We start from the raw sequence: 22,329 nt of genomic DNA on the forward strand, positions 1-22,329 counted from the left end.
CAATGTCCTGTGATAAACCATAATGGAAAAAAATATGAAAAAGAATGTATATATATGTATAACAATCACTTTGCTGTATAGCAGAAATTAACACAACACTGTAAATCAACTATACTTCAATAAATAAATAAATAAATAAATAAAACTATGAGGAACAAGGTTTAAAAGATGTTTTACAAAAAGTGAAAGATCTTCAGTTAAGCCACCAAATGATTGCACATAGAATCCAAGATCTTACAAACAATATTAAAGATTAACTGATTCAAAATTTTTTAAATTGCAAGTTTTTATTACTTATTGAGTTATATAATATGTCACTGCCTGATTAATATTTTGGTTGTATTTTATCTCCAAGGACTTCCAAAAATACAAAAAAAATTGTTATTTCCCAGCCTAAAAAATCCAATTCATGGCATAGGTATTTTTTAATCTTTTAAAATTATCAAGGAATTTTAGCTGGATATGAAAAAAATTAGTTCCTATTATGACAGACATTGTTCTAGCTATATTATAGGTCAAAAAAATCTGGATTTATGGGAATTTTAAAACAAGAGATTGGTGTTTCCTTTACTGTTTTATACTAACGTATGATACATATTGAAAGTATCTGTCATCAGTTTTCCGAGGCAGACTTCATGAAAAATGTCATCTATAGAGTTCTTAAAATCATTCTGTACATAGCAAATGAAAAATCATCCATTTGTGAAACTGTTAAAAGAAATAGAAAACAATTTAATGATCTTTATTCTTTGCAAATGCTCATGGATTGAGTTGTGGAAGAGTTTTACAGAGATTTGCTATAATGTTAATTCTAATTCAAGATTTTCTTGAAACAAAAGAAATGCTTGCCAAATAGTCAATAATCAAAGACAAAAAAATGGCAATATGCTTCATGTTACAAAAAATAAGTGTGATTTATGTTTCCTCACTGATATTACACTGCATATAAATGAGCTAAATTTGATGCTCCAAAGAAAGTAAAACTAATTCGTGACCTAGTAGTACAGTATGGGAATTTGTGGTGAAATAGAAGCTTTTCATAGTAAAATTCAATAATACTTACTTTGCAGTTATTTCCAATCTGAATCGATTTAGCAAAGATTTTAATCATAACCAACAGTGTTAGGTAAATTGCTGCCAAAACTAAAAGAAAAATTGAATAGTTGAATAATGCTTTGTTAATTGTGATAAATTTAAAGATGCTTTTCATTTTATGCAATACTGTAGAATTTGATGGCGATAATACTGAGCTGACACAGGAGTTAGTGAATTTAATTAACTTGGACATAGTTTTGAAACTATGTCAAATCAATTCTTCTTTAAAAAAAACAATTTTGTCAAATAGATGCAAATATTAAAGGAAAATGACTTTTGTGCACCTGCTTTAATTACTGAAAAAAATTTAGGTATGTTTAGATACTTGGGTGTGTGAATCTACTTTTTCAACTGCAAATTTTATGAAATCTAAATCTAGATCAAGTATTGCTGATGAAAATTTAACATCCAAATTTGATGTGCTGTAAGTGTAAATTACATGCCAGATTTTGAAGACTTTTTATGAAAAGAAAATGAAAAATATCTCATAAATGTTTCATATTGATTATGAATTGAAATGATAATTTTTTATCTATGGGGTTAAACAAAATATATATCTAAACTAATTTTATTAAATAGTCATGTATCTATACTGCTATAGATAAATGATGCTTTTATTTATTTTCAATAAAGAAAGAAATGAAGGACAATTGATAAATTTCTCACATGGAATTCCAAATGGTTTATGTAAATACTCCCCACTCAAGGAAACAGAACATAACTCCCCACCCCTTAAGCCTTCCTTCCAAAGAGTACAGTATAGAAAGGGCTGGGGGAGTAACTTTACAGTGGAGAAACCTGACAGGTGATCAACGTTAAGATCATCTGTGGTAAGTCATGTAGGTAGCATATACCTTTGATAGGATGTGATGAGAATGGCAATATACTTCAGTGGTCTTCTCCCCAACACCAACAACCCCTATGATACGTGTGCTTTGCAACACTACCATCAAGCAATTAACTCGATTCTAATACTATCTACCTGGAGATAGCATCAGATCTGACAGATTAAGGGCACAGTTTTATAAGATTGAGCCCTCCCCCACCCCACTTCAGACACCAATCACAAGTCCCCACTGTTACCTGTGCTTCTGACCAACCGGCTATAGATCTGAGATTCCAACTACCCTCTTCTTGGGTTCGATTAATTTGCTAGAGGGGCTCACAAAACTCAAGAGAAACATTTTACTTACTAGATTACCAATTTATTACAAAATATATTAAAGGACAGGACTGAACAGCCAGATTCTTCAGTCCTCGTGGAGTTTGGGGCAAGTGGATGAGCTCTGCTGCACCAACCTCGAAGCTCTTTGAACAACTTCCTTTGGGTTTTTATGGAGGCTCATTGTAAGGCATGATTGAGTAAATCATTGGACATTGGAGATCAACATCCAGCCCCCTCCCCTCCTTAGAGGTCGGGGGTGGGACTGAAATTCCAATCCTCCAATCACATGGTTGGTTCCCCTGGCAACAAGCCCCCACCCTTAGATGCTTTCCCAAAGTCACCTCATTAACATAAACGGAGGTGTGGTAGAAAGGGGTTTGTTACCACGAGACACCTCTATTGCTCTTATCACTTAGGAAATTCCAAGGGTTTTAGGAGCTCTGCCAGAAATGGGACGAAGATCAAATATATATATATATCTTATTACAGACAATAATATCACAATCCCTGTATAATCAGGAGAAAAACATCACACAAACTCCAATTCAGGAACTTTCTACAAGATGTCTGACCAGTATCCTTAAAATTGTCAAAATCATCAAAGCAAAGAAAGTCTGAGAAACTGTCATAAAGGAAGCTAAGGAGACATGATGAATATCCTGGATAAGCTTCTGGAACAGAAAAAGGACACTAGGTAAAAACAAAGGAAATCTGAATAAAGCACGGATATTCCTTAATAATAATGTATCAATATGGATTTATTAGTTGTCACAAATATACCACACTCATGTAAGGTGTTAGTGTTGGGGAAATTGGGTACAGGGTATACAGGAATCTCTACCTATATTCACAACTTTTCTGTAACTCTAAAACTATTCTAAAATGGAATATTATTACAAAAATTTAATTTCACCCATTTCATTTTTTTAACACGGCTACTAAAAATGTTTAAATTTCACACGTGTCTAAAATTATCTTATTATAAAGCACTGCTCGAGAGAGTGGAGCTGCTATGGCAGAAACAGCAGTGAACCTGTTGTCTGGAGACCTCTGGTTTGAAGCCTTTCCCTCTTACCACACATATCACACTTAGCTCAAGGTCCACGTATGTATGATGAGAATGAACAGGTTGCTGCAAGGATTGCATAAGATGCTTTATTTGAAAGAAACTAGCACAGTTCCTGGCCTATAATGAACAAGCATTGATTGACTGCTAACATATGCTGGATTCTTGCTCTTGCAAAAGGAGGAATATAATTGCAAGGCAGTACGAAGCCCTGGGGATTGCAGAGAAAGGAATGACTACACAGTCAGGAAGGTTTCCCAGAAAAAACAGCATCTGACCTGGATCTTCAAAGACTGAAGAGCGGCTCCCACACAGACCCAGAACGCTGTGGACTCCCATATGCGTATCTCCAGTCTAAACGTTAAACATGTCATGTAGACTTATTTTCTCCTCCCATCTTTAGGGCTCAGTTCCTATCCTCCTGGTCACTGCTTTCTCTGTTGCCAACCTACCTTGTTCTCCTTAGACTTATATAAAACTGGTACTCTAAAATTTCCACATTTGATATAATTTCTATATCACAGCATAAATTTTTGCCTACACCTTAGATAAGGATACTTTTAATGCATAGGAATATAGAGGCTTAGTCATCATACACTAACTAATCTATTCCCATAATACCTACATTTGTTCAAATTTAGCTGTACGACTAAGAAATATGGCCCACAGTGTTCTTCCCAGCGGGAGATGGACAATTAATTCCATTTCGGCAGAATACTTCCGTGATGACAGTGTTTGCTGCTGACTGATGGCTCCTCTCTCTTCTGCAATCATCGTACTTGTTCTGTTGAAAGTAAATGCAAAACAAAATCTTACTTGATATACATTTGGGCTAGAAAAGACTAGTTAATAGTGACTATAGGATATCAATAATGAGAAATAGGATTTCCTCTGAAGGCCTGTGCACCCCATGCCATTCATTCCTGTACTTCACAAATGTTGTTTGAGTGCCTGACCTGTATCAAGTACTTCTGAGCACGTAAGTCATAGTCATCATTTCATTTGACCTCACAAATAGCCTATGCCTAAAGATAAGAGAGACTCATAGAGGTTAAGAAACTTTCCCAGGGAAAGAGAATCAGAAAGGAAGGAGCCAGGGCAAGGACCTGGACCCTACCTTTTAGCTCCATATTCTTTTCAGAAACCCACAAAAAACTTGTCTGATGCAAGTTATACCACTTTAACCGTGAAATTTAAGTCCTGACAAGCTTGTCCTTTTTGTGAACAACAAAGACCATCACACATCACATAAAAACACTTCTGCTAGTCAGAATTTCTGAGGTCCTTCTTAGCTCTTATTTCCATAGGGTTTTGAGTGATTCATTTGATATTTATTAGGACTTCAACATATGTATTTTGCGGGGGGGGCATAATTCAGCCTTTAATAGGAAGTAAGACATTTTGCCAGGTGTCTGTAGTACAAGGGAGTAAGGATCTTTCCCAAAGTAAAGAACCGTCACTCGTGGGATATGGAGGAACAAGGACCAGCTCCCCACGGAGGTAGAGGGAAGTTCCCAGAGTGCGGGACAATTGAGTTGGACTGGAGTACATGACCCAGGCCCTGAGGATGGGGCTTCCAGCCTGCAGCATAGAGGGCTGTTGAATGTGGCGGGTCTAGCAGAGTGAGTGGGAAAGAGAGAGAGGAGGCCCGAAGCCAGGCTGTGAGCTGAGGTGCAGGCTGGCAGTCCTCAGACCTCTGCTCCTAGAGTCGACTTCCAGCACCCTCCTCACCCACCCCCATGCTCCCGCTCTCCACAGTCTGAAGAGGCCCAACTCACTGCCCCCCAAACCCACATGACACTGCTCTCTTCTGTGTAGGGGCCCAGGCCAGCCTGGCCCAAGATGTCCACAGACATCCACTCAACAGTATTTACAGATGCTGGCCCTTACCACTAAGCACAGGGTGTTAATATCAGCGGATCAATGGGACGAGGCACCTGCTCTCAGAGCTTCTGATCTAATGGGGGTAGCAGGCATTAAGCAAGCATACAAATATAGAATCACAGGCTATGATAGATGCTCTGAGGGTTATAAGCAAGGTGTGCTAAGAGATAATAACAGATGGTGAGGACAGAGCTAATTAAAATAGGGTGGAGAAGGGGAGATTACCTTTAATCCTGAGTAATGTAGCATATAATATACTGCTAGATTTGCAGTTGACTATTTCATACCAGTCTCTCTGCTTCTCAGCCAGACTGCTGGGATGGGCCATGAGGCTCAGGAGAGATGGAAGATGCTAGGGTGGGGCTGGCAAGATGAATGGGCTCTAGGCTGATTGATTGCTTTGGCGTTCTCAGTGAAATGAGAAGATCTCCAGCTGAGGAGGGGGTGGGGGAAGTGGCGGCTTGAAGGAGAGAGAAGGGTACATGGTGTAGCTGGCCAAAAATAACCCTCAAAGATGCCCATCCTCATCACTGGACCCTTTGGCTATGTTACCTTACGTGGCAAAAGGGACTCTGCAGCTGTGATGGAGTTGAGCATCTTGAAATAGGAAGACTATCCTGGATTATCTGGGTGGACCCAATGTAATCAGAAAGATTCTCATGAGGAAAGAGGGAGGCAGGAGGTCAGAGTCAGAGGAGGAGATGTGATGACAGAAGCAGAGGTAGGAGCAATGTGCTCTGGGGACAGAGGAAGGGGCCATGAGCCAAGGAATGCTGGCGGCCTCGAAAAAGCTAGCAAAAGCAAGAAAACATTCTCCCCTAGAGTCTCCAGAAGGAACCAGCCCGGCCAACACCTTGACTTTAGACTTTTGACTTCCAGAAATGTAAGAGAATAAAGTTCTGTTGTTTTAGCCACCCACTTTGAGGTGATTTGTCACTGCAGACCCAAGAAAGTCATACATGGGGTCTTCTTGGAGATTGGGAATGTGCCTCTGTGCTCCCTAGCTGGGGTGCCCTTGGCCTTCCCCACAGTGTACCCACCCCAAGCTGTTCAAGGCCAGGGGAAGGCCTGGTCCCTGTCCACTCCAGGCCTCAGGGATTCATGCAGATGAGCCATGTGGTTGTCTATATTATGATGGATTCTGGGCCAGTCCGAGGGAGATGGGAAGGGCTCCAATAGCCTCCTACCCCTGGGGAGTTCTCAGAAGGCAGAGGAAGGCCCAACACTAATGTATCCCACGCAAAGTGAGCTGCACTTTGCACTACTGAAGACACGCAGCAAACAGTGTGTGTGTGTGTGTGTGTTGGGCAGGGCCAGAGCAATGAATTCTACCTTGGGTGAGAGGACAGGTCTAAGACAGGCCCAGAAGAACAGGTACAATCCAGATAGAGGGAGGCAGACCAGGCCAGGAGATTGAAAGCCAGCAGGTGTTAAGCACCTACTGAATGCCTGGCACAGTACTGAATCTTCTATAAGGACCTTATTAAGTGGAGGCCGTTAGCAACCCCATTTCATGGGTTATCGAAGGTCATAATCACTACATTACAGACTGAAGACTGGACCCAGGTCTGTCCTGCCCCACAGTCTGAGCACTGAGTGCTCCTGGGGTCTGTCTCTCCTCAGACTTGTTTCTGGGTGTCCTGTGCTGGGGGAGGGCACTTCAGTGAGAGAAGACAGCCCCAGCTGGAGGCTGGGGACCAGAGCAGGCATGTGACAGAAGATGAATCTAGATGGAACCTCTCAGACAGGCTGTGGTGACTGAAAGGCTAAGGGGGGCAGGAGGGGCCATGTGCTGGGGCTCCTGGGTGGCCAGCTCAATGGTGTCCTCAGCCTGGGGAGAAACGAGAGGGGGTGGGGTCAAGAGGCAGAATGGATGTCCAGCAGGCAAGCAGGCAAAGGGCTCCGGCCCTGAACTCCATGGCCATGACCTCTGCAGGCTGGAAGGGAGGTCTACGGTGACAGCCAGATGGGGACTCGGGGGACTCAGCCCTTTATTTCACCTGCAGGTGCAGCTGACTCTGTGAGAACAACGGCCCAAGCCAGACAGCCATGGGTTGTGCACTGGGAACCAAGAAAGCTGGGTCTACCTCCTACCAGGAGGGCAGGTGGCCGAGCTTCTCCCCTCTGGCTCAGCAGCTCCACTGGGCTGCCGTGAAAACAGCTGTCCGTGAGGCCTTCTCAAGGGCCAGGCGCATCCCATCCCTCCTGTGTGCATTTCCTGGGGTGCCAAAGCATATTACCACAAACTGGGTCACTATAAAAACAACAGAAATTTCTCTTCTCACAGTTCTGGAAACCAGAAGTCTGAAATCAAGTACCTCTCTGTCTATCCCTCAGCCCACTCTAAATTCAAAATGGTTTCATCTCGAGATTCTTAGCTAATCACATCTGCAAAGACCTATTTCCAAATCAGGTCACTTTCTGAGATTCCAAATGGTTACAAATGTAGGGTACGCTATCCAACCCACTACACCATCCTTTCGACAATCCCATGAAGGAGGCCTCAGAATCCTACAGTATAAATGAGGACATGGGCTCAGAAAGTGAAAAGACCTTCAGGGCAGAGCAGTGTCTCTAACTCCAGAACCCTAATACTCTCCGCTCCACTCCACAATGCCATCTATGCAAGAGCTCCGCACATGATGCCAGCTTGGGAGGCTGGGCCCTGAGGCGGATATGGTGGAGGTCAGGTTAGGCTTGGAGTCAGAATACGGGGGACCAGGTTGTGCTGCCTTATTTTAGGGTAGCTACTTTCCCTCTCCGGACCTGTTTGCCCACCTCTAAAATTGGGCATTACGGAGAGAGGAAAGAAATGTTTACAATTCAACTATCCAACAGTGGACTCATACCTGTAATATGTAAAAATACACAAAGAGCCCCTAAAGGAAAAGAAGACAACCCAACAGAAAAGTGAGAGGGGGGAAAATCTGGAAGGGAAACTTTAGAGAAGATATCCAATGACAATAAACATATGAAAGTACATTTAACTCGTCATCAGGGACATGCAAACCACCATAAGCTATCAAAATGAGAAAAGATGGAAAGTGCAAAGTGTTGGCGAGGATATAAACTCTCATCCAGGACTTCCCTGGTGATCCAGTGGTAAAAAATCTGCCTTCCAATGCAGGGGACGTGGGTTCAATCCCTGGTTGAGGAACTAAGATCCCAAATGCCACGGGGCAACTAAGCCAGTGTGCCGCAACTAATGAGCTCGTGCGCCTCAAGAGAACCTGCATGCCACAACTACAGAGCCCATGCACTCCGGAGCCCCACGCACAACAGCTAGAGAGAGAAAACCCACACACGACAACTAGAGAGAAGCCTGAGAACCACAACCAGAGAGAAACCGGAGGAGACCGCGCACCATAATGAAAGATCTCGCATGCCTCAGCAAAGATCCCTTGTGGTGCAACTAAGAAACGACACAGCCAAAAAAAAATAAGGAAAATAAATAAATAAAATAAATAAATATTAAACTCGCATCCACTGCTGGAATGAAGTGCAACCACTTTGGAGATGTTGTTAGGAAATATCTGCCAAAGCTGAATATACACATACCTTTTAATTCAACAATTCTACTCAAGGGTTTCTGTGAAATAGAAGATAAAATATTTGGAAGTGAAATGAAATGGAAAACTTGGAAACCTCTAAAATACCCATCAAGAGTAGAACTGATCATAGAATTCAATTCACACAATAGAGTCCTGTAGAGCAATGAGACTCAACAAACTATAACTACATTTAACAGTTTGGATGAATCTCACAAATATAAAGACACGAAAGATTGACAACTGGAAATAAATTCTATTTATAGAATATTCAGAATCTAATCTAAGTTGTCAAAAGTGAAGATGGCGGTTTCTGTTGGGTGTTGGTGATAGGAAGGAGGTGTGAGTGGGACCTCTGGGGTATTGGTCATCTGTTGCGTAACTATGTGAAGGTTCATCCAACTTACGAAAACAGCATGAATAGATTCTTTTGTATGTATGTTATACTTAAATAAAAACTTTAAGGTATGCCTCATAAAAAGATGCTGTTTGAGGGTGCTGCCAGTAGATGCCCTTATGTGCAAGGGGCTTAGGAAGGGGCTATCCTGGGGGACACTGCCAAGGAATTGAGCCCAGGAAGACATGTGGAGGGAGGAAATGGGAAGTCCCAGGGGTCTCCACAAAGACAGTAGAGGCAACACAGCCCCTCCCCTAGGGAAACTGAGGCCCTGAGAACAGGCAAGGGAAGAACAGAAATGACCTTACTCACTTGGCAGATGGCCTTTCCTGTCGAGAAGTCCCCAGCACACAGCATGTCCTCATGCACGGAGAAGTTCTTGCCTTTTCTAAGTCCGTAAAATATATTACAAAACTTGTTCTCAATGAAGCCCACCTTACCCTCCTGGAGATGGAAGGGTTCGAGCAGAGGCGCTGCGAGGATAAGGAGGAAATCAGTGAAGGGTGCTGTGGCTTAGCTACAGGCTACTCTGCCTTACTGTTCACCACTTCAACATGGACTTTTCTCAGCACAGTTGAGCCTTCAGCACTGTTTCAGTCTTCTACCTATGCCTAGTAAGCCCTCCCCCTTTTCTCAAACTTTTCCAAACTCATCCTATTCCCTCCACCTCCCTCATAGCAATAGACCACACCTCTCCTATTCTACAAAGGAAAAAGGCAAATCCCACCAACACATGCCACTCAGTGGTGCTTAGCAACCATTCACCAACCTACCTACCTTTTCACAGACCATCCAATCCACTCTCCATTTGTCGATCATTAACCTTTCTATCCATCCACCAATTCCTCTATCCATCTACCTATCTTTCCTCTTTCCTCATGTCCCATTCATCCACTCACGCTTCCATCCATTTGCCCATTTACCCATCTTTTGATCCATCTCCACTCACTCCAACTATCTCTGCCTACCATCCTTCCACCCACCCATCCATCTTTCCTTCCACCCACTCATCCTCCCACCTACCCTTCACCCATCCACCCTCTCATCCAATCACTCATTTATTCCTCTGTCCTTGTGTTCAGTATCTTTTAGACACTAATGATACACAGGAACATTCTTAGTTGGGGGAGACAGGGATACCGAGCAGGGCCCTGAGGGGCTCCTGGGCACAAAGGCTTTCTGTGTCCCCCATTTCTTTGATTACAGGAAATAGACTTCATTCAGCCTCCATGACCTTCTCTGAGTTCCAAGGGGCAGATTCAAGCAGTTGTTAATCAGGGAAGGGAGGGGATGCGAGACCAGTGAGAAACAGTCAAGAGAAACACAGTGCAGCCCTGGGGCAAGGTCCTGGCTCCCCAACAATGGATATACAAAACAATTTCTTTGAGCTGTTTTGCAGATACTGAAACCCCCTCCAGGTGGGAGAAGTTAATGATTAACAATGGTATGCTGCCCACAAGCATGTAGACCCCAGACCAGTTGGAACCTGAAGGTTGATGATGCTGACTCTTACTTACCTCACCCCCACCTCATCAGCAGAACGTCCAAGAGCTGATCATGCCCTCTTTGAACCATTACTATGAAACTTCTCACTATCCTCTCCAAGAAGAGACACAGTTTTTCGAGGCAGGAGCCCACTGTGTCCCCGTTTGCCTGGCAAAGTAATAAAGCTATCCTTTTCTACTTCACCCAAAACTCTGTCTCCAAGATTCTATTTAGCACTGGTGTACAGGGAAGCTGAGCTTTTTGTATCAACAGGGTAAATGAAGTAAATAAGTAGAATTGTTTGAGATCTAATAAGTGGTGTAAAGGAAATAAAACAGGGACATATGCTCTTAGAGGTTGCCTGTTTTAGCTCATATGATCAAGTAAAACTCCTCAGAGGAGCAGCTGAGTTGTACATGTGAAGAAGTGAGTCATGCCAAGGTTAGCAGGGAGAGCGAGTGAGGCCAGGGAGGCAGCCAAGGTGAAGGCCCTGAGGTGGCGAAGGCCTTGGCGTTTTCAAGCAGGAAGGAGGCCTGCTGGCTGGGATGGTGTGGGTGAGGGATGTAGTAGGAGATGAGCAGAGAGGAATTGGGGCCAACATTACACAGGGCCTGAGAGCCAAGGCAGGGAGTTACGACTTTTTTCTAGGTATAAATGAGAAGGCACTGAGGGTAATGAGCAGGGAACTGGCATGACTCCTGCTTTAAAGAAAACACTCAGACAGCTATGTGGAGACTAAAGTATAGCACACGGGGTGGGATCTCAGAGACCAGTCTGGAGGTACAGGCAAGCAATTATGGTCTATAGGACCAGGGTGGCAGCAGTGGGGTACCTACCAGGCGCCTGGCCCTGCCCGGGCCACAGGCTGGGATATTAAAACAAGAAAGACAGGGTTTCTGTCCTCAAGGAGGGACAGTCTGTGTGTGTGTGTGTGTGTGTGTGTGTGTGTGTGTGTGTGTGAGAAGTGTGGTGTATGTGTGGTGTGTATGTGGTGTGTATGTGGTGTGAGAATGCTGGGAACCTGGTTGTTTGTCCTATGATTAGGGAGTGTTCATGACATACTAGTAGGCAAGGGCCAGGGATGCTGGCACTTCCCACCCAAGGAAGACAGGGTCTGTTCAAAATGCCTGTAGCACCTCTGTTGAGAAACACGGTACCAAATTATGACCCTACAAATAATTAAAGTATATATTCTTTTTCCCCTTAATTTTGCACCATAAGCATTTCCCCCAACCATAAATACTCCTTTCTTTAACAAAGACTCTGGCTCATAAGTCTTTGCCTACATTTCTCCTCTTTCAATCTTAAAAAACATAATTTTTTTCCTGCGTTATGCAGTGCACCTAACAAGCTTCCAAAGTAGATAGCTGAGCTGCGTTGGGAGAAGAGCAAAGTGAGGTTCAGAGAGTGAAACACTCTTAAGTCATAATCATTCTAACTTCATCAGGCAGGCTCAGAGGTCAGAAGTCGCACGTGTGTTTTCCTTCCACTTTTCCCAAGCTCCTCTTGTGGCAATGGGAAATCAGGGTGTTTGTTTGTCAGTGGCCTGCAATGGACCAGGCCCCAAGCATGACCTTTGAGTTGAATTAAGTCATCTCAGATCCATGGTTGATTAAAAGCTTGGAATCCAGAACCAGAAAGACTTCAAGAACCCAGAATCTTGATTCCAAAAGTCAAAGATTCCCAGACTTTCAGTGTAAACCTTTGCACTTAGGGAACACTGAAGCTTTACAGTCACACACTTTCAGAACTAGAACTAGAATGGTCCACTCCTCTAGAAATGACGCTTAGTGGGCCAAGGTCCAGTGCCTCTTTGCTTGGGGACCCCTCAGGAGGAGCCACACCTCCCTTCTTCCCTCCTTTGTCCTTCTCCCCTTCCTCCTCCCCACCCTCATCTGCCCTCAACCCGACTCTCCTACACCCTCTCACTTTCCTCGTTGAGCATCCCCCAGCCAGTTATCCAGCAGGATGAGTTACTGGGTAGCTGCATGCCAGGGACTGGGAGGCAGGCGGGGATGATGTAGGAGGTGAAATTCACAGGAAAGAGCAGCTGCAACATGGCTATGTCACTCCCGAAGGGATGTAACTTCTCAAAGTCTGGGTGCATGATAATCCGGCTCAGTGACATCTCTTGGGTGTGCTGGGTGTGCTGGTGCAGCTGGGTGCTTCCTAACAGAACCCGGTAGTTCTCCGGGGCATGAGATTTTCTGGAGGAAGAAGGGCACATTGTCACCGTCATCTCTGCGTGTGGGCTAGCTCTTTCCCTGCATCCTCATCTAACTGCCCACAGGCCTCTACCCCACATGATGCTAGACAGCTTTTATCTCCCCATTTCTAGCGTTCAGGAGTCCTTCTTTCTTGGGACTAATTGCTATTCTACTTACAACCTCAGACACACGGCTTCTCCATCACACACTAGAATCAGAGGAGCATTGAATCCTTGTGCTGGAAAGATCCCTGGTGGCGTATCAAATGAAGGTCTTTGACTGTACACAGGAGGAGTTCTGGCTCAATCCCAGCTCTAACTTTACCCTTCCCAAGACCCCCTACAGTCCGCCTTCTGGCCCCACACTCTCCCTGACCTCTCCTTTCTTTAAACACCTTCCTGCCCAAGGGCTGCTTCTCCACCTAGTTATAAGGACTCACAACAGACTTGTTAAATAAATGAGCAAATGAGTGCAGGAAACAGAAGCTTGCCTTGTTCCCTGAACACAGGTGCTGAAACTTCCCACCTCCCTGACTGTTTGCACGGCTCATCCACCTGGAGACCCACTCATGCTCCCCTTGCCCAAACCCTTCCCCTCCGGCAAGCCCCTCGCGCTGCATAGCCCTTCTCCGGAACCCCCAGCCCATGCATCTGCCCTTCTCACCCATGTTGGGCCTTCTCTTGTGACAGGATGGAGACAGGGTGAGGTGGGGACTTGCCACCCCTGATGTCACAAAGGGGCTTGCATGGATCGTCGTATGGAGTAGGCGCCAATAGGACTCTAATCTCCGAAAGTTCCAGCTCCCAGACCTGGGCTGTGATGCCCCAGCTCCCTGGGGACCCCTCCTCATCTGTGCAGACCTAGGCACTGAGCCAGGCCCAGGACGGCCAGGGGAATTAGACTCCTGAGCAGCCATGTCACTCTCCCAGGGAGCCCCAGTTCCCACCTATGCGGCCTGGCACCATGGCTCCCCACAACGCACACCAGCGGCCGTGACTACTCCTGGGCACACAGCTGTGCAGGAGTAATAAGAAGAATTGCCCAGCTGCTGGCCAGACATGCGGTCCCAGGGCCCTGCCTAGAATCTGACACCTGGAAACGTGGGCACGTTAAGAAGAAGCTGTGATCTGAGATCGGTCCGCACTGCATGGCAGCCAGGATGGACACTGCCACTCTCCTGAGGCACATCTGTGTTGAAGGACAGGCACAGGGGCTGACGGCAGAGCATGAGGCGGATCTGAGCAGGTGAGCAAGGAGGACAGTCCAGGTGGAGGGTACACAGGCCAAAGGCAGGAATGACATGCATCTGAAGGCCACAGACTGCCCCGGAGAAAAGCCCAGAGGAGCTGACGTGGGATGCCCATCACCCCTCTTCTCCTCTTCCCCCATATCCCCCTCCCCTGCCAGTGCCTGTGCTGGCACCCTGGAAGGAGGACTTACTTCAGAAAGCAGTGGGCAGTGGAAACGACCCAGTGAGAGTTAATGAGGACAGCTCCACAGACGTGTGAGCCCTAGTACTGCAAGCTGGCCTGCCATGGCCACTGGCCAGCCACCACGTCCTGGCCACCGTAGATCTTCCCCATCACCTTGGGTTTCCCGCACACTGTGGAGACTCCCCTGCCACCTACGAAAGAGACACTAGTAGTACCCCAAATGCCACTACCAGGAAGGCCCTGTCCACTTCATAGATGGGAAAACCAAGGCCAAGCGTCCAGTGGCCTAGCCAAAATGACAGCGCTACCTGGACTCTACTTTCACTGGCTGCCCCTGAGAATTGGACAGAGCAAGCCCTGTGGGGATGAGGACCCAGAGGTCTGGTGGGATGGGGCAAGGGGGGACCTAGGGTAGCCACGGCAGCTCACAGCAGCATCTGCAGGGAGAAGGACATCCCCGAGTGGGGCTGCCAAGGGCTGGGCACGTCACAGACCTTATTTCCCTCAACTAGCACACCTCAGTGCCTACTCTTGTAGATCAAAGAGCTAAAGGTCTCAGAAGTTGCCAACATTACTTGCTCAAGATCATGGCTTCTAAGGGCCTGTGCCTCCTCCCTGTCACCCCAGTGTCTTAGGGAGGGAGATTTGCAGTCTGTGGTGCTGTGTGAGCTGGGGAAAGTCATTCCCCCTCTCTGACTCAGGATTCTACATTTCTAAAAGAAGAGGGAGTGGGCTAATGAAGACAGCCCTGGCTCTAGGACTCACACCTGGTAGGGCAGGGGGCGTGCCCAGGCCCCCTGAGAGCAGGCATCTTGGTCTAGGGCCTGTGCTCCCAGGGCCTCACGGAGGGGAATGAGACCCGCGGCCCTGGACTCAGGGCCACTCGTTCATCAGTCCTGGTGCTTCCCTCCACCCAGCCACCCAGCCTCAGGGTCAGACCCTGCTATGTCCCCACTTGCACAGTCCCACAGAGGTCCCACAGTCCCACAGAGGCACTTCCCACCCAGAGGCTCCACAGTGGGGAGGCGGTGACCCACCTGTGTTGAGGGGGTCTCTGGGCTGCCTGGTTGCTGGCCAGGGCAGAGAAAAGATGAAATTCAGTGACTCAGGGCACCCAGGCCCTGGTCACAGCCGGCCCCCTCAGGCCCTGCAGTTTAGGCCATTTCAGCCCTCAACAGAGGCCCCAACGCACCTGTGGCTCCCGGGGCCAGCCGCTGCGCTTCCGGAGTCGGAGCGCTGCCCTCCACCGCCCCGCCCGCGCCTGGAGCCCAGCCGGGGGCGGCCGTGGCCGTGGCCAGGGACCCTCGCAGCTCCAGGGTGGCCACGGGCAGCAGCAGCAGCCAGAGAAGGGCCACAGGCTGGCCTCGGCCTTGGGCGATCCACGCCTCCGTGCCCATTGCCAGGGTTGCTGACTCCCGCCTGACCCCAGCCTGGCCCCGCCTGACCTTGCCCTGACCCCACCTCAGCCCAGCCCTCAGCCCACCCTGACCTTCTTCATAACCTTTTAAACAACTCTACTAAGATATAATTTATATACCATGAAGTTCACTTATTATTATACAAGGGACAATTCAATGATTTTCTGTACATTTTTTAAATTTTATTTATTTATTTATATTTAAATAAACTTTTTGTTTTAGATTTATGAAAAAGTTGCAAAGACAGTACAAGGAGTTCCAAGGTCCCCGTCACCCACTTTCCCCTAATATTAAGATGGCACATTTATCGCAACTAGTGAGCCAATATTGGGACATTAATATTAACTGAGGTCCATTCTTTCTTTTTTTAAATTTTTTTAAGCTTAAGGTGTATAGCATAATGATTTGACTTCCATGCATCATGAAATGATCATCAGAATAAATTTAGTGAACATCCATCATCCCACATAGACACAAAATTAAAGAAATGGAAAAAAAAATTTTTCCTTGTGATGAGAACTCTTAGGATTTACTCTATCAACTGTCATGTATAACATACGGCAGTGTTAATTATATTTATCATGTTGTCCGTTACATCCCTAGTACTTATTTATCGCATAACTGGGAGTTTGTACCTTTGACTGCAGCTAACCAATTCTCCCTCCCCCAGTCTCCGGCCTCTGGTAACCACAAATCCGATCTCTTTTCCTATGAATTTGTTTGTTTTTGAAGTATAATTGATGTACAATGAAATGCTATGTTAGTTCCTGTTACACAACATAGTGATTGGTTATTTCTGTACATTTCAAAATGATAAGTATAGTTATGATATGTCACCATACAAATATATCACATAATTATTGACTATATTCCCCACAGTGTACATTTCATACTCATTTATTTTGCAACTGAAATTTTGTACCTCTTCATCTCCCTCACCTATTGCTTTCTTTCCCCCAACACTCTCCTGTCTGGCAAGCACCTGTTTGTTCTCTGTATCTATAACTCTGTCTCTGTTTTGTTAGGTTTCTTCATTTGTTTTATTTTTTAGATTGCATATATAAGTGTAATCATACAGTACTTGCCTTTGTCTGACTTACTTCACTTAACATAATACCCTCACGGTCCATCCATGTTGTTGCAAACGGCAAGATCCCGTTCTTTATCAGATATGTGATTTGCAAGATCTTCTCCAAGTCTGTAGCTTGTTTATTCATTCTTTCAACAGTGGTGCTCAAAGAGCAAAAGTTTTTAATTTTGATGAAGTCTAATTTACTAATCTTTTCTTGTATGGATCATGTTTTTGATGTTATATCTAATAGATCATGAAGAGTTTCTTCTATGTTTTCTTTGAGAAGTTTTAGGGGTTGTTTCTTACATGTGGATCTGTGATCAAGTTTTAGTTCATTTTTGTCTAGTGTGATGTAAGTTTCTGTTTCTTTGCTTTGGGTTTTTCCTGTGGATATCCATTTATCCCTGCACCTTTCCTTGGTTAAAAAAAGAAAGGTTAGTCTTTCTTGTATTGAATTGTCTTGGGACCTCTGTTGAAAATCAATTCATAATAAAAATTGTTTTATTTCTGGACTCTTAATTCTGTGCCATTGAACTGTATTCCTTTCCTTGTGCCTGAAACCCACTGTCTAGATTAATACGTATTATAGTAAAATTTGACGTCAGGTGGTGAAAGTTCTCCAGCTTTATTCTTTTGCCAAACTGTTTAGGCTATTCTGCATCTTTTGCATTTCCATATGAATTTTAGGATCAGCTGTCAAATTCTACACAAAAAGAGCCTGCTAGAATATTCACAGGGACTGCATTGAATTTATAGATCAATCTGAGGAGAATTGCTTTCTTTTTTTTACTTAAAAATTTATTTATTTATTTATTTATCTAATTTTGGTTGCTTTGTGTCTTCGTTGCTGCGTGTGGGCTTTCTCTAGTTGTGGTGAGTGGGGGCTACTCTTGGTTGCAACGTGCAGGCTTCTCATTGTGGTGGCTTCTCTTGTTGTGGAGCATGGGCTCTAGGCACGTGGGCTCTAGTAGTTGTGGCACACGGCTCAGTAGCTGTGGCTCACCGTCTTTAGAGCGCTGGCTTGTAGTTGTGCCTCATGGGCTTAGTTGCTCTGCGACATGTGGGATCTTCCTGGACCAGAGCTCGAACCTGTGTCCCCTGCATTGGCAGGAGGATTCGTAACCACTGCACCACCAGGGAAGTCCAAGAATTGCTTTCTTGATAATATGAAGTCTCCTGATCTATGAACAAGAAATGTTTCTGTTTATATAGATCTTTAATTTCTCTCAGCAATGTTTTGTAGTTTTCAGTGTACAGATCTTGCAGCTCTTTATGAAATTTATTTCTAAGTATTTTATTCTTTTCCATGCTACTGTGAATGAAATCATTTTGTTAATTTCCTTTTCATATTTTTGTACTTAGTATATAGAAATGAAATTTATTTTTATAAGAAATGTTTCCTGTGACCTTCTTAAACTTGTTTATTCATTCTAGTCTGTTTTGTTTTGTTGTATTTTGTTTTGGTGGGATCATTGGTGTTTTCTAACACATAGGATCATGTCCTCTGTAATAAAAGTTCTAATTCTGCCATTTAAAGTTGGATGCCTTTAATTTCTTCTTTCTCTCCTACCTTCTTTTTTTTCTTTTTCCCTTCTTTCCTTCCTTCCTTCCTTCCCACCTTTCTTTCCTCCACTTCTTAGAGACTATATTTTAAGGACCTTGCTTTTCAAATATGGTCTATCAATCTTTGTCTTTAACTTTGTTTCATCTATTCACATTCAATGTGATTATTGATATGGTTGGAATTACATTTTCCACTTTGGTATTTGTTTTCTGTATGTCTCTTATCTTTCCCCCCACTTTTGAGACAGGCTGGGACCTGGGACCCTTTGCTGCAGTGCTACAGCAGATTTCTATAAACTGGTGTATGCATGGGTGAGAGTCCCACCTGTGGGTTAGGTTCCTACAGATGAAATACAACTGTCTGGTTTCCAGGCTCGATCACCCCGGTGGGCAGTGGACAGGGTGCACCCTCCTTCAGTGGCCCTTTCTGAAAGCTTGCAGGTTGGTGCCTGAAGAGACAACTGCAGGGTCAGGTTGAAATGGCAATCTCTCTCTTTCTCTTTCTCTTTCTCTTTTACAGTCTTTTCTGTCCCTCCTCCCTTTACCTCTCCCTTGGTCCTTATACCTGCACTCCCATCCCCTTTATCCTGAAAACTTCTTGTTTGTGTCTAAGTTTTTGTCATTGGTATCTTTGTTTTATGAGTTTTGTCTGTCCAACTGCTCCTACAAGTCTCTGCTAACATTGTGGGCATGGTGAAGCTCTTAAACCCTGAAATACAAACGGCTCCCACATTGTCTGAGACTCGACTCCAGCCTTGGGTTACTTAGTGGGATTTTAAAGAACAAAAAAAGAAGAGAGGGGCTTGCACCTCTCTCCTCTGCCTTTGCAATGTAACTATTCTGCCTGGACTCTCAGAGACTCCCTGATCCATCTGTAGTCCCCCAGACTGAGGGGAAAAAAGAGACCTTTTTAAATTCAAGCAGGAAAACTAAGAGATCTCTGATTTTGTAAAAATTAACTTGTGTGGCTTAAGCTTGTGGGTTTAATTAATACAGACCTGTCTGTATTATCAACATTAAGTATAATACTTCTATCGTACCTAGGGTTACTGGAAGTCAATAAGTGCATATTGTTTCTGTGATAAAATCTGTTAGCAAGGAAAATAACCTGATATGATTAAACTTTTAAGTAAATATGACTGGATAAGAGCTTTTTAGTAAACTCAATGGGAATAATCATGTTTTCAAAATGTCCATCTAGAACAGTCCCTCCAAATTTTGGTAACTTGAAACTAAATTAAGTTAAATGATAGGAATCCATTGAGTATCCAGGCCGTTTCAAATAAGATGAAATATTGGAACATCAATTGCTAAACAGGTCTAAATTTACCTACTTTTGTTTTCTTGTGAGAGGGAAAGTAAGGATGTTTGGGTTTATTAGACACATATCTTACATCACATTAAGGAAAGAAATTGTGCTTTGGGAAGATACATGGGATCTTCCCAAGAGTTTATGGGATATTCCAATCAGGGAATGCTAATGGAAAAGACATTTCATTGTGACATAAGGAAGGTAGGATGTGTGCTTTCAGAAAAGAAGGTATGTGGAATGGAAATGTATTTTGTTAAATGGAAAAATGTGATTTTGTCCTACAGCTGGTTATTTCTGAATGGAAAAAAGAAGGGACAAAATATGGCTACAGAAAGTTACAGAAGATTTGCAGAAAAGGAACACTGAGAAGAGAATGTTTTATGTGGTTGGAATTTTCTAAGGTTGGATTAAATTTAATTAGGTAACCGGATTTTATCAAGAGTAGGCTGATATAAGACTGGATTTGGTTTCTTTCTCTCGTAAGAGAACAAAGATTTCCTCGAATGCTCCTTTTGATAACAGATTGTGTGAGTTTCTGTGCCTTTAAGTGATCTGCATTTACTTTTGGAATCCCTTTTTTTTTTTTTTTTCACCTTAGCTCAAGGAATAATTGTTTCACAGCAGCCTATGATTCTATTTGACTGGATGTTTTAAAACTTTTGGAAATTTTTGACAGATTTCCCAAATATCAAATTCTAATTGAAATTCTTTTGACTTCCAGTTAACTTTGGGATGCTTCATGGGGCCCCTGGAGCCTCCCAAAGAGAGATCCTAAACTAATTGGGTTCATCTGGTGTGTTAAATTACATGGGAAACATTGTCTAAACTCATTGTTGCCTGTGTCAGATGGAATCATCAGGCTCTCCCCAGTTTTATCAGAGCTGTCAAACAGAGAGGGGAAAGGGTTTTAGGTTTTTCTGCTGTCTAGTCTCTCACCTTATTCTATGTCCAAAAAAAATCCCCTGTGGGAATACTCCCAACGTAGGCCCTTAGGTCCTGACCCCAATGGCATTTTCCATTGCACCCAACTCCAATTCCTCCAGGAGTTCCTTTTTTGCACCTCTAGGACCCCTTTCACTCAAGGCCTTGGCAGCCCATACCTTGTTACAGATCACCTATTGGGTGGCCACTTCCAAGCAGCCCACATCCTAGGTTTTATAGATGCTCAAACTCGAGGAATACCCCCAGCATAGGGAAACGTTATAGGACAAAAGCCTCCTGGTAAATGTCTCTGGGACACTGGACTTCATTTCTAGGAGCACTTTTTCTCGGTTGCATGTTATTCAACATGGGATGATCCTCTTCTAAGCCAGAAGAAACACCTCTGGAGAGTATCCTTAAAAATTGGAAACTTTCAAAATAGACGGGCTGAAAAGGGAAACATTTAAACTCGATTGTAACATTGCCTGGCCCTTGTATAAGTCCGGGAATGGAGAAAAATGGTCTGAAAATGGGTCTCTATAATACCGTGTTGCAGTTGGATCTCTGCTGTTGTAGGACAGGAAAATGGACTGAGGCTCCCTATGTTCAAGCCTTCATGGTCCTGGGAATTCCCTGGCGGTCCAGTGGTTAGAATTCTGAGCTGTCACTGCTGAGGGCATGTGTTCGATCCCTGGTCGGGGAACTAAAATCCCACAAACCACATGGGGCTGCCCCCACCCCCCAAAATAAACCTTCATGGTCCTTTACCAAAACCCCGCTCTATGGGTCTCCTGTAATCAAAAGCCTGGGGAATCAGAAACACTCCCGACATTTTCAATGATCCCCTTCTAGCTTTCTCCGACTCTCAGGGGGGAAACCAAGCTTCACCTGCTTCCCCGGGGCCACCTACTCCTCCGGGTCCTTCTGACCAATCCCAGTCTCTGCCTCCTTATGTCCCTTTATATCCTCCGTCGCCCCAGGAGGGAGAGACTAGTCCCTCCAGGGTAACTCGTAGTGGAACTTCCTGTCGCCCAGGATCAGGTTCAAAGTTAGCCCCCACCTCTGCCCCACAAGGCCTTTACCCCTTCAGGAATCAGCTGATGGAAACTGAAGCACTACTGGAGTGCATGTCCCCTTCTCAATGAGAGACTTAGGAATTTGTAAGGAGAATTTTGACAGGTTCTCAGAGGACCCTGACAAGATTAGGGACGAATTTATCAGGCTGCGGTTGACATTCTCTCTCACCTGGCAGGACATCATGGTTATTCTGGCCTACTGTTGCACCCCAGATGAAAGGGAGCGTATACTGAGAAAGGCCAGGTAACACTCAGATGGCCTATTGGCCACCAATCCACACCGCCAAATTTTTCAGGTGGGTGGGGATCCAGTCCCAGAACATGACCCACACGGGGACTATGAAGATCATGTAGGCCAGGCTAGGATGAGACATTACATTACTTGTCTATCAGAAGGACTGAAAAGGTGTATGGTGAAGCCTGTAAATTATGATAAGGTCCGAGAAGTTGCAAAGGAAAAAGATGAAAACCCAACAGTCTTCCTGAGCCGAGTGACAGAGGCATTCAGGAAGTACACCAGTACAGACCCTGAGTCCGCAGAAGGGAGGACACTATTGGCCATGAATTTTATCACCCAGGCTACTCCTGATTATCAGGAGAAAATTACAAAACTTGAGTCTGGGCCCCAAACCCCACTGTCAACCTTGGTAGAGGAGGCTTTCAAGGTCTATAACAACCGCGACTTAA

At 44.5% G+C, this 22,329-nt stretch overlaps 1 protein-coding gene across 1 annotated transcript; it reads right to left on the reverse strand.

Moving 5' to 3' along the window:
- Positions 1-6,936: 6,936 nt before the first annotated feature.
- LOC103012364 (serine protease 40-like) lies at positions 6,937-21,823 on the reverse strand. Its single transcript, XM_057539418.1, is given in 6 exon segments — positions 6,937-7,041; positions 9,468-9,628; positions 12,570-12,847; positions 14,288-14,471; positions 15,473-15,794; positions 21,812-21,823. Coding segments are annotated over 6 exon segments (1,062 nt in total).
- Positions 21,824-22,329: the final 506 nt, after the last annotated feature.

The sequence above is a fragment of the Balaenoptera acutorostrata genome, unplaced genomic scaffold (genome assembly GCF_949987535.1).
Source record: "Balaenoptera acutorostrata unplaced genomic scaffold, mBalAcu1.1 scaffold_1111, whole genome shotgun sequence".
NCBI lineage: Eukaryota > Metazoa > Chordata > Mammalia > Artiodactyla > Balaenopteridae > Balaenoptera > Balaenoptera acutorostrata.